Source organism: Neovison vison, chromosome 11 (assembly GCF_020171115.1).
Source record: "Neovison vison isolate M4711 chromosome 11, ASM_NN_V1, whole genome shotgun sequence".
Taxonomy (NCBI): Eukaryota; Metazoa; Chordata; class Mammalia; order Carnivora; family Mustelidae; genus Neogale; species Neogale vison.
In genome coordinates this window covers 116,398,533-116,410,639 of record NC_058101.1, presented here as the reverse complement: position 1 = coordinate 116,410,639, position 12,107 = coordinate 116,398,533, and the positions used below count along the sequence as shown (strand labels likewise).

Below are 12,107 nucleotides of genomic sequence, written 5' to 3'. Positions count from 1 at the left end.
TGGTCATGGTGAATAATCCTTTTAATGTACTGTTGAATCATATTGGCTAGTATGTTGGTGAGAATTTTCGCATCTGTGTTCATCAAGGATATTGGTCTATAGCTCTCTTTTTTGATGGGATCCTTGTCTGGTTTTGGGATCAAGGTGATACTGGCCTCATAAAATGAGTTTGGAAGTTTTCCTTCCATTTCTATTTTTTGGAACAGTTTTAGAAGAATAGGAATTAGTTCTCCTTTGAATGTTTGGTAGAATTCCCCTGGGAGGCCGTCTGGCCCTGGGCTTTTGTTTCTTTGGAGATTTTTAATGACTGTTTCAATCTCTTTACTGGTTATGGGTCTGGTCAGTCTTTCTGTTTCTTCCTGGTTAGTTGTGGTAGTTTATATGTTTCTAGGAATGCATCCATTTCTTCCAATTGTCAAATTTGTTGGCGTAGAGTTGCTCATAGTATGTTCTTATAATAGTTTGTATTTCTTTGGTTTTAGTTGTGATCTCTCCTCTTTCATTCATGATTTTATTTATTTGGGTCCTTTCTCTTTTCTTTTTGATAAGTCTGGCCAGGGGTTTATCAATTTTATTAATTCTTTCAAAGAGCCAGCTCCTAGTTTCGTTGAATTGCTCTATTGTTTTTTTGGTTTCTATTTCGTTGATTTCTGCTCTGATCTTTATGATTTCACTTCTCCTGCTGGGCTTAGGGTTTCTTTCTTGTTCTTTCTCCAGCTCCTTTAGGTGTAGGTTTAGGTTGTGTACCTGAGACCTTTCTTGTTTCTTGAGAAAGGCTTGTACCGCTATATATTTTCCTCTCAGGGCTGCTTTTGTTGTGTCCCACAGATTTTTGAACTATTGTGTTTTCATTATCATTTGTTTCCATGATTTTTTTCAATTCTTCCTTGATTTCCTATTTGACCCATTCATTCTTTAGAAGGATGCTGTTTAGTCTCCATGTATTTGGGTTCTTTCCAAACTTCCTCTTGTGGTTGAGTTCTAGCTTCAGAGCATTGTGGTCTGAAAATATGCAGGGAATGATCCCAATCTTTTGATACCGGTTGAGCCCTGATTTAGGACTGAGGATGTGATCTATTCTGGAGAATGTTGCATGTGCACTAGAGAAGAATGTGTATTCTGTTGCTGTGGGATGAAATGTTCTGAATATATCTGTGATGTCCATCTGGTCCAGTGTGTCGTTTAAGGCCTTTATTTCCTTGCTGATCTTTTGCTTGGAAGATCTGTCCATTTCAGTGAGGGGAGTGTTAAAGTCCCCTACTATTATTGTATTATTGTTGATGTGTTTCTTTGATTTTGTTATTAATTGGTTTATATAGTTGGCTGCTCCCACGTTGTGGGCATACATGTTTAAAATTGTTAGATCTTCTTGTTGGACAGACCCTTTGAGTATGATATAGTGTCCTTCCTGATCTCTTATTATAGTCTTTGGCTTAAAATCTAATTGATCTGATATAAGGATTGCCACTCCTGCTTTCTTCTGATGTCCATTAGCATGGTAAATTCTTTTCCACCCCCTCACTTTAAATCTGGAGGTGTCTTCGGGCTTAAAATTAGTTTCTTGGAGGCAACATATAGATGGATTTTATTTTTTTATCCATTCTGATACCCTGTGTCTTTTGATTGGGGCATTTAGCCCATTAACATTCAGGGTAACTATTGAGAGATATGAATTTAGTGCCATTGTATTGCCTGTAAGGTGACTGTTACTGTTTATTGCCTCTGTTCCTTACTGATCTACCACTTGTAGGCTCTCTCTTTGCTTAGAGGACCCCTTTCAATATTTCCTGTAGAGCTGGTTTGGTGTTTGCAAATTCTTTCAGTTTTTGTTTGTCCTGGAAGCTTTTAATCTCTCCTTCTATTTTCAATGATAACCTAGCTGGATATAGTATTCTTGGCTGCATGATTTTCTCGTTTAGTGCTCTGAAAATATCATGCCAGCTCTTTCTGGCCTGCCAGGTCTCTGTGGATAAGTCAGCTGCCAATCTAATATTTTTACCATTGTATGTTACAGACTTCTTTTCCCGGGCTGCTTTCAGGATTTTCTCTTTGTCACTAAGACTTGTAAATTTTACTATTAGGTGAAGGGGTGTGGGCCTATTCTTATTGATTTGAGGGGCGTTCTCTGAATCTCCTGAATTTTGATGCTCGTTCCCTTTGCCATATTGGGGAAATTCTCCCCAATAATTCTCTCCAGTATACCTTCTACTCCCCTCTCTCTTTCTTCTTCTTCTGGAATCCCAATTATTCTAATGTTGTTTCGTCTTATGGTGTCACTTATCTCTCGAATTCTCCCCTCGTGGTCCAGTAGCTGTTTGTCCCTCTTTTGCTCAGCTTCTTTATTCTCTGTCATTTGGTCTTTTATATCACTAATTCTTTTTTTTTTTTAAGATTTTATTTATTTATTTGACAGACAGAGATCACAAGTAGGCAGAGAGGCAGGCAGAGAGAAAGGAAGAGGCAGGCTCCCTGCTGAGCAGAGAACCCGATGTGGGGTTCGATCCCAGGACCCTGGGATCATGACCTGAGCTGAAGGCAGCGGCTTTAACCCAATGAGCCACCCAGGCGCCCTATATCACTAATTCTTTCTTCTGCCTCATTTATCCTAGCAGTGAGAGCCTCCATTTTTTTATTGCACCTCATTAATAGCTTTTTTGATTTCAACTTGTTTAGATTTTAGTTCTTTTATTTCTCCAGATAGGGCTTTTATATCTCCAGAGAGGGTTTCTCTAATATCTTCCAATCCTTTTTCGAGCCCAGCTAGAACCTTGAGAATTATCATTCTGAACTCTAGATCTGACATATTACCAATGTCCGTATTGATTAGGTCCCTAGCCTTCGGTACTGCCTCTTGTTCTTTTTTTTGTGGTGAATTTTCCGCCTTGTCATTTTGTCCAGATAAGAGTATATGAAGGAGCAAGTAAAATACTAAAAGAGTGGCAACAACCCCAGGAAAATATGCTTTAACAAAATCAGAAGAGATCCCAAATCGTGAACGGGGAGAAAGGGGATATATTAGGTTCAAAAAGAAAGAAAGAAAAGAAAAGAAAAGAATTTAAAAAAAGAAAACGAATAAAGAAAAATATAAAAAAGAAAAAATATATATTAGATAAACTATTTAAAAAACGTTAAAAAAGAAAAGGGTAAAAGTTAAAGAAAAAATATTTTAGCAGAAGAAGAGAAAAAAAATGAAAAAAAAAATTTAATTAACAGCAAGACTAAAAAAATCACAGGGAGAAAGCCATGAGTACCGTGCTTAGCTTTCTCCTCCTCTGGAATTCTGCTGCTCTCCTTGGTATTGAAACTGCATTCCTTGGTAGGTAAACTTGGTCTTGGCTGGATTTCTTGTTGATCTTCTGGGGGAGGGGCCTGGTGTAGTGATTCTCAAGTGTCTTTGCCCCAGGCGTAATTGTACCGTCCTTACCAGGGGCAAGGCTGAGTAATCTGCTCGGGTTTGTTTTCAGGAACTTTTGTTCCCTGAGCGCTTTCCGTAGAGTTCCGGAGGACGGGAATACAAATGGCGGCCTCCTGGTCTCTGGTCCGGAGGAGCCGAGAGCCTGGGGCCCCACTCCTCAGTGCGCCCTCAGAGAACAGCGCCCAGTAACTCCCGTCTGCCCGACCTCTGGCCGCACTCCGAGCTCACCGGGCCTGCGACCGGTTTAAGGCAACACCGAGCTGCGAGCTTACTGTCGGCTCTGTCTCTGCAGCCGGCTTTCCCGTTCCAATACCCGCAAGCCTTGCAACACTCAGACACCCCCGATCCTTCTGTGACCCTGCGGGGCCTGAGGCCACGCTGACCCCGCGTGGGCTTCGCCCCGGTTTAGCCTCTGGAGCGATGTCCCTCAGCGGAACAGACTTTTAAAAGTCCTGATTTTGTGCTCTGGTGTTCCGTTGCTCCGGCGCTTGCCGGGAGCCAGCCCCTGCCCCCGGTGTCTATCTTCCTGTCGCTTTGGATTCACTTCTCCGCCAGTCCTACCTTTCAGTAAGTGGTTGTTTTTCTGTTTCCAGAATTGCTCTTCTTCTTCTCTTCAATCTGCCGATGGATTTGCAGGTGTTTGCAATCTTTAGATAAGCTATCTAGCTGATCTCCTGCTAGTTGAAGTAGTCTCAGCCTGCTACTTCTCCGCCATCTTGACTCCGGTTCCTCTAAAAGTATTCTTGATGTAGGATTTGTTTGTTTTGGCTTGATTAGGCTGTTGGTTATTGAAGCTGTTTGAATTTTTTTTGTTTATCATAAATTGAATTATCTAAGTCTTATAACTCAGACCAATGAACCAGAGTGTAGCAATCCTTCCCACTCTTCAGGCTGGGAGCCCTTGAAAATAGAACTGTGAACAACGCATAATGGAAGCATTTGCTGTCTTTCCTCCTTGCTTTCTGCATTAGTGCATAGTCTCTTAATTCAGGTGCAAATGTTCATATGTCTAGAGATTTATAACAAAACTTGCTTTTCCAATACTTATTACTCCAACCTATTTCAAAAACAGATAAATTTTTCTAAACAACCCTTCAATGATAGCAAACTTGATTGCTTCCTTTACTTATTACTACTTCTCCCTGCTCTTATTCCTCAGCCCAACATAAGTCTAAATAAACAAAACTTGTTACTTTTCATTTTAAACTGAGTTTGCAAAATGTGGCCACATTTTCACTTATCCTTTTCCAACAGTTAAGATCTTACCTCACTTGCATGACATCTTTCTGAATTACCTAATCACCATTTCATTTTGGTCTGAATAGGAGCACTAGAAGTTTTGTGATAGGGAAGTTAGAAGGTATGAGACATTAATAGTCCATAACAGTTTTTTTTTTCTGTATTTCAATAAACCCTGTAAATATGTTTGCCTAGTTTATGTATGTAGTTTGTTAAACAGCTCTGATTACTTGCAATATCAGGCAGAATTAAGGGCAAGAGAGAGGGATGGGCAGGGGAAGGAAGCAGGACGGAAGGTAGAGGAGGGGAAGGTAGGAAAGTGGTCTTCTTAGTGAGGATTTTGGTGACCACCATTCATTTTGGGAAAAAAAGATGAATTAAATCAACTTTTATCATTAACATATTATGGAACTATTTTATTGAGCATTCAAACTTAAAACAGAAGAAATTCACATTTTTTAAAAAGTTATATTAGTGGCCTTTATGTATTGATGTGTAGAATTTCCTGTAATGATTGTTTAACATTTATTTAAATCAGTTAATTAACATATATTATTGGTTTCAGAGGTACAAGCCTATATAAGACATCAGTCTTATATATTACCCAGCACTCATTACATCACATGCCCTCCTTAATATCCAGCACCCAGTTACCCATCCCCTGACCCCCTTCCCTCCAGCAACCCTCAGAAAGCAAGTTAAGGTAAAAGCAGAATCTAATAGAATCACATGAACTTACTTGGAAATTTGTCAAGATTTCTAAATTAAATTATTCTTCTTAAAAATGGTGATAATAGTAGTAAAAATCCCAAGATGAGGTACCATCATATAAGTATAGTATTTTGAGATATGCCAGGCACACAGTAATCATACTGCATGATAACTAAGTTCAGGATCCTCTTTTAAGTTACATCTAGGAATGAAATAGAAGTCTCCAACCAGAAGCTCAGTGAAATTAGTAGACCAGAATAAATGCATTTGCATTTGAGATATGAAATCCCTAACTTCCTTCAGGTATTACTTCCCTTACCTAGTTATGACAGAATTTGATTAGTGTCAGATCTCATATAGATTCCTCTACCGACTGAGCTATCCGGGCTCACATATCTCATATAGATTCCTAAATGTGGAGATTTCAAGAGAGGATTAAGAAGGAAAGAATGAAATTAAAAAGAAACTAAATGGAATCTACTGAGTAGTATTGTGTTCTGGATTTTAAAGGGAAATGTTCTGAGACTGGATCAATGAAATCCTATCAGTTCATTTTATGAAACAAAGAGACAAAAAAAAAAGCCAACAAGAAATGCAGTATAAGGATTTCGTCTTGTATTTAAGCAATCCTGGCTCTCTAACGTTCAACTGTGGTTGGATCTCAGTCGTTTCTGTACTAACAGATGCCAAAGGTGGAGTCCTTATGACTAGAAAATTAAAGTTATGAATATTTAAGCTGATATGCAAAGTACCAACAGAGCAAAGTATACATGCAGATAATCATGAATTGTACAGTAATCAAATTTTAATAAGCAGGGACATTATTGTAGAAGCACATGACTTACCAACAACATGTTTTTGTTTTTTTTTCTTTTCCCCATTCTGCAGGAAAAAGTCCAGCATTTACAGAAGGCTTTTGCTTCAAGAGTAGATAAATCCACACAGACTGAACTTCTAGGCTATGATGTAAGTAGCTATATAAAACCATTTTTATCTTCTTTATTGGTATTCAGACCTCCACAGCTTATTTACCTCTGTTGCTGCTGTGTCCATGCATTGATTTAATAGGATTTAGTGGCTCGCCATTCATCTTTTGCTCTTAAATAATCCCCAAATACCTTCTGGAACTGAAAAAGATAATTACAGGCACCGACTAGCATACCAATGTCTTATTATTTTTTTTTAAGCTAACATTCCTCATATAGTCTTTTGCATTAGTGAATTTGCAGACTTGTGGAAGATACATATTAGAATACTAGAACAATTTATTTTTAAGGAAGTACTAATTTATTTATTAACAGTTTAATCAAGTTATGTTCACAATCACCAAGGGCCAGGCACATCATTTTTACATTCTGATACATAAAAGGAAACACAACTGTGCAGAGAAATTTACAATACTATTTTAGCTTTTGGGCCTCGGTACAGGCTGCAGAAAGTAATTGAAAGTTAGCATTTTTTTTTCTTAGTGTGAAATACTTGTTGAATTGTCAACATAGGATTGTAAAACATGTGTTGATACAAGATTGCTTCTAGTAACACTGGATGATTTTGGATAACTGATTTAAATTCCTATCTTTTTTAAATGAAGCTATGAGTTTTTCACTTTGCCTAAGTTGATGACTTTAAGCTTCCTTTTGATGAAAATATAAAGAAATTACCTTCTTCATCCTACATCTAAGTTTGTCAGAATTCTTTCTTCTATTTAAAGACATTAATATTATTTTTAGCACTTTATTAACAAGTAAGATTAGAAGAGATGTTTTTAAGTTGTTTTATGAAGGTATATAATAATAAAACGTAAGTTTATCTGCAGGTCCTCATTAAATTAAATAACATAGATATAAATGTTACTTTTGTGTTTCCTTGCAAATTATGTTGCTGTATTTGACATAAAACTACTTGTCTCTGTTAGGAAGTAAACTAAAGTTTTGAATTCTAGCACAAATTGTTTTCAGCTATTTATATATTTTTTTAATTTAAAAAAACATTAAAAGCTTGCTTTTCTTTGGAATTTTTCTGCTACATTCATTTTATGTTTATTATAGACACCTAAATATTCTAGACATGAATATTGTGACTACAGTAGTTCTTGCTTGAATAGCAGTGTTATACATATGATTTAAATGGTATTAATGTTTCATATTTTAAAATAGAAATGATTTCTAAGCTCAAAGGGGATTTACCACAAGTATTTTAATATTTATCTCTTTTGAAGGAAGTTTTTTTCCCTGTTTAAAGTCTTTTGTTACATATTATTTGCATATCAGTACCTAGGTTATAGACTCAGTCTGTATTTTACAAATAACAACCTATATCTTTTTAAATCTGCAAGCCAGTTGTCCAATAAGACTAATAAATTAATAGTTTCCATTAAATCATATTCCAACATAACAAAATTATAAGTTAACTGAATTCCAGAAAAGTGAAGTCACTTGTTCACTACTACATGGTGTTTGTGGAAGTCTAATTATTCAAAGTAATGCATTCTTCAACAAGGAAAGAGGAAAATACATATGTATTGGGACTCAAATATTCCACTTTACTCAATAAGTAAATGGTGGTTGGGAGACCCAGTTCCAAATTTTTAAAGGATTGAATATAAAGATAGAATGTGAGATCTATAGCATTATTAGTGACTGCAAGTGAGAAATAGTTGCTAAGAGATGAGTGGTACCTGCGGGGAAATAACTAAACTGTGTCTTATGTATTTGCCTCTCGATGCCCCATTATGTTCTTGTTTCTGTGAGTTTCTTTTATTAATATTACATAGTTCTCTAAACATTTAAATAAAAATTTATAAAATAGATCCATGAACATAGGTAACCCTTATTAAATCTTCATTGTTCCTAGCTTCTTTTCATATCTGACAGTGAGAATTTAATGTATTTTAATGGGTTGCATTAAGGCTAAGAATAATTTCTTGATAGTGAGTCCTTTCTTTTTATTTATTTATTTAGTTGATCGTGAATCCTTTCAGGATCCCTTTGCATAGGTGTTTGGTGGGACTTAGATAGTCATTAACATACAGTAATAATCTGTCCTAAAGATTTCATATTTTACATTTCCTGGTGATAGATTCTAAGATATAATCATCAGAATCAGAATGGAATTACCAAAGATACGCATATAGAACCTCATAGCACTAATTGGATGTAAGTGTTACCATAGACTTTGGGGCATTTTATATAGAAAACATTGGGGAAGGAAATATTTAAAGAAAAACAAATTATAAATAGGTGAAGCATTTTGAATGTGATAAATTGTGTGACTGTTGGGAATATATGACTCATCAACAATGTATTTTTATTTTCTATGACTGGGATATAGTTTCTATACTTTTCGGTATCCATAAATTTTTCACTTTCTCATATGCACTAAGAATAATTGATTATCCTTTGACTTAAAATATTTGCTCATATTTTTCATAGGAAATAGTCTGACATTTTTTTGTTTTTTCATATATATTCACATATGTATAATAGCTAACTTAACAATTTGCAATAGTATTTGTCAGAGAAAATATGAAAAATCTTGTAGAAATCTTGTACATTATGAAGGATACTTATACTCTCTTGCTTGCTTTCTAAATCTGTCAATATGAGCCACAAATTGTTCCTTAGAGATCAGTATAGATCATGTTTCAATGATACAAATGTTAGAATAGAAGAGACTACCAGTACCTGTTAATATAATTTTCTTGGGAAGATAGTTGTTAGTATACATTTTGCTTAAAATAGGGAATATTTTTAAATTTCCTTAAAATAGGAAATATTTAAAGACATGAATTATAATGAAAATATTAAAAGAAATTTCTGAAAATCCACTACAGTGAATAAATTCAAAGATTCACATAAGAAACTACTTCATTCTTGTAATAGACATATCAGGAGACTTGAAACTAATGTTAGTGTTTGATTTGATTTTATTTGTTTTGATGTCTTTGATTTCTAATGCATAGGACAAAAAAATTTTAAAAATAAATTCAGAGTGTCTCAGCAAAGGCCTGTAAATACAATGGTTCCTGTGATGATGAGGGACATTGTTAAATAAGTGATGAATGTATCTTCTGTAATCAATGGCAATTGAACCGCTTTCACCTTCCTCTATATACATGGCTTAGTTTATTGAAAGATCAAAAATAATTTCTTAGGTGTCATTTGTGTTATTAAAATAGGATAAAAGATATAGTCAAGTAACAATGTTGCCAATTGCAAGATTACACTAAGAGGTAAATATTTTCTGATTATATTAATTATATAAATAAATACTTCAGGACAGAATATAAGCTATCTGTGATTATTTTTTGAATGTAATAGTTCAGAATATTTGCAGGAGCTTGAACTCCCATTTTTGGTTTAAATAGTTGGGAATGAAAAACCAAAATACAGTGAAGATTTATATTGTAACAGGGTAAAAATTCAGGTACTTTTTTTAAACTGGGCATCTGTATGGAGAGGTTTGTTTTGTTTCATTTTGTTTAACTTCTTTTTGGTGTTCTACAGAAAGTTACCTTTTTAAATGTAGTTGATTTACGTTAAGTGCCAATTTTCAGTTAGTGCCTGAACTTGACTCAGAACAATCAGAGTCTCTAGAGGAGTCTTCCTCTAATCAGCATATATTTTATACTTATGTTTAATAAGTGTTTATTAATATTGAACTTGCAGTTTTTGTTCATATTTCTTTAAGAGTTTTGATGTTATTATTTTATCAAATATTATTAAGCACATTAGTCTTAATATCATTAATGGTTTTACTTGGCTACTTAAAACTGGGTTGTGGCATCACACATATATTTTGTCTGAGTCATGTGTGAGTGAAGTGTAACTCACTTTAGAAAAGTATGATCATACCACTATATCACAGATTTTAACAGTTTCCAAATGATGGAATTTGCTTTATAAATGAAGTTTTCTACTTATATGCTAGGAAAATAATACTAGTTGCATTATGGATACATATTTTGAAGGAAAAACTCAATGCAGTTATCTCAATATTCTCAATCTATACTACTTAGATTTAATTTTGGAGGCCCTCCTAATACAGTTAATAGTGTACAGGAATTCTAACAAATATGAGAATGGTTCATTATGTAAGGAGTAAGAATGATTGGTTTTGGTTTTGGTTTGGTTTTAAAGATTTTATTTATTTGAGAAAGAGAGAGCACAAGTGGAGAGGTGAGGGAGAAGCAGGCTCACCAATGAGCAGGGAGCCTGACTTGGTGCTCGATCCCAGGACCGTGGATTTATGACCTGAACCAAAGGCAGATGCTTAACTGACTGAGCCACCCAGGTGCCCCAAGAATGCTTAGTTTTTACCATAATTGTTTTATTAACTTAGAGCAAGAGAGTATATTGTGCTATGCAACTATATTATGTCAGCATATGGATTGAAGCTAATTGTAAGAATTGAATAATTATCTATTAGGCTTTCTAGTTCAGTAACTAATAATCCATAGTTTCTTAAAGCTATCTATTTTTGATCCATTCGTTGCCCTTATTTTCCATAAGCTCAGTACTTCTGATCATGTCAGTGTGCCCCAGCATTTAGCAGATGAGTGCCTTCTCCCCATATACTCCATTTGTTTTTATTTACTTATACCAAGTATTTCTGTTTGTTTTTATAAGTTTTAAAAAAATCAAATTTAAAAACTGATATATCCCACGTTTTCTTTTGAACCACAGTTTTTCATATTACATTAAGGATAAGTTTCAGACAAGAACACTGATTAAAAACACAAGATATATGATCAGCTGCCACAAGTGCTTACTAATACTTAGTGAAAGAATCACAGCTTATCCTGTGGGGAGGTTTTAAGGGCATCACTTTTGAAAATCCATACATGCATTTATTCAACTAATACTAAGTGCCCCATGGAAGCCAGGCTCCGTCCTAGGTACTTAGGATACATCCTTGAATCAAACCACAGCTATTTCCTCATGGAGCCTACATTTTTTGACAGCATACTTATAATAAATAATGAATGTAAGGAAAGCGTATAATATGTCAGAAAGTTTTAGGTGCAATATAAAAAGGAAAAATTGCACAGGGAAGTAATAGTGAATGTAGGGGCGAGGGTCAAGGGTATGATAAAAAAAAAAATTAAACAGGGTGATCTATGCTGGTCTGAAGGTGAGATTTGAGGCTTGAAGGTGGCAAGGTAAAAATCACATTTATTCAGAAATATTTCTGTGATATGCTCCTTGAATACCCCTCAAAGATCCTCAGTCAATAATAAAAAATTGCTTTATGTTAGCAGCAGTGCTGGGTGAAAGTAGTTGGCTTCAGTAGCAAGCCATGTAGTATGAAAAAATACATTCTGTACCATTATACCCTAGACATCGAGAGATTCACACTAGGGGAAAACAGACCACCTGTGGAAACTGCCTACTCAGGCTCCTCCTGTCATACCCACTTAGCAGAAGCACTGAGAAGAAAGCTAGATCCTATCAGCCACACCATGTAAATTGTATTCACTTTTCCTCTCTCTTTTTTTTGCATAGGCTCTGTCTACCTTCTCCTCTCCCTGTACCACTCTTCTCCCAGCTCAGGCAGAGTTGAATTTAGATACTTTTTAAATGTCTAATTAGACTTCATTGTATATCAGCACATTCCATTTATCAGAGGTGTGCCACTAAAGCCAACAAATGTAAAACGCACTCAATAGTTACTTGGTGAGAAAATAAATGAATAGATTAGCTAAAGGACTCTCATGTTATTTTTATAATCCTAAAGACCTATA

General features: G+C 35.2%; 1 protein-coding gene across 2 annotated transcripts in view; it reads left to right on the top strand.

Annotated features, from left to right (window-relative positions):
* The window catches only part of CCSER1 (coiled-coil serine rich protein 1), a 1,235,477-nt gene that overhangs the window by 557,530 nt on the left and 665,840 nt on the right, over window positions 1–12,107 (top strand). For both annotated transcript variants that reach the window (XM_044224492.1, XM_044224493.1), the window contains exon 8: window positions 6,254–6,331. In XM_044224492.1, the coding sequence (XP_044080427.1) occupies window positions 6,254–6,331 (78 nt within the window). The remainder of the gene's footprint in view (window positions 1–6,253; window positions 6,332–12,107) is intronic.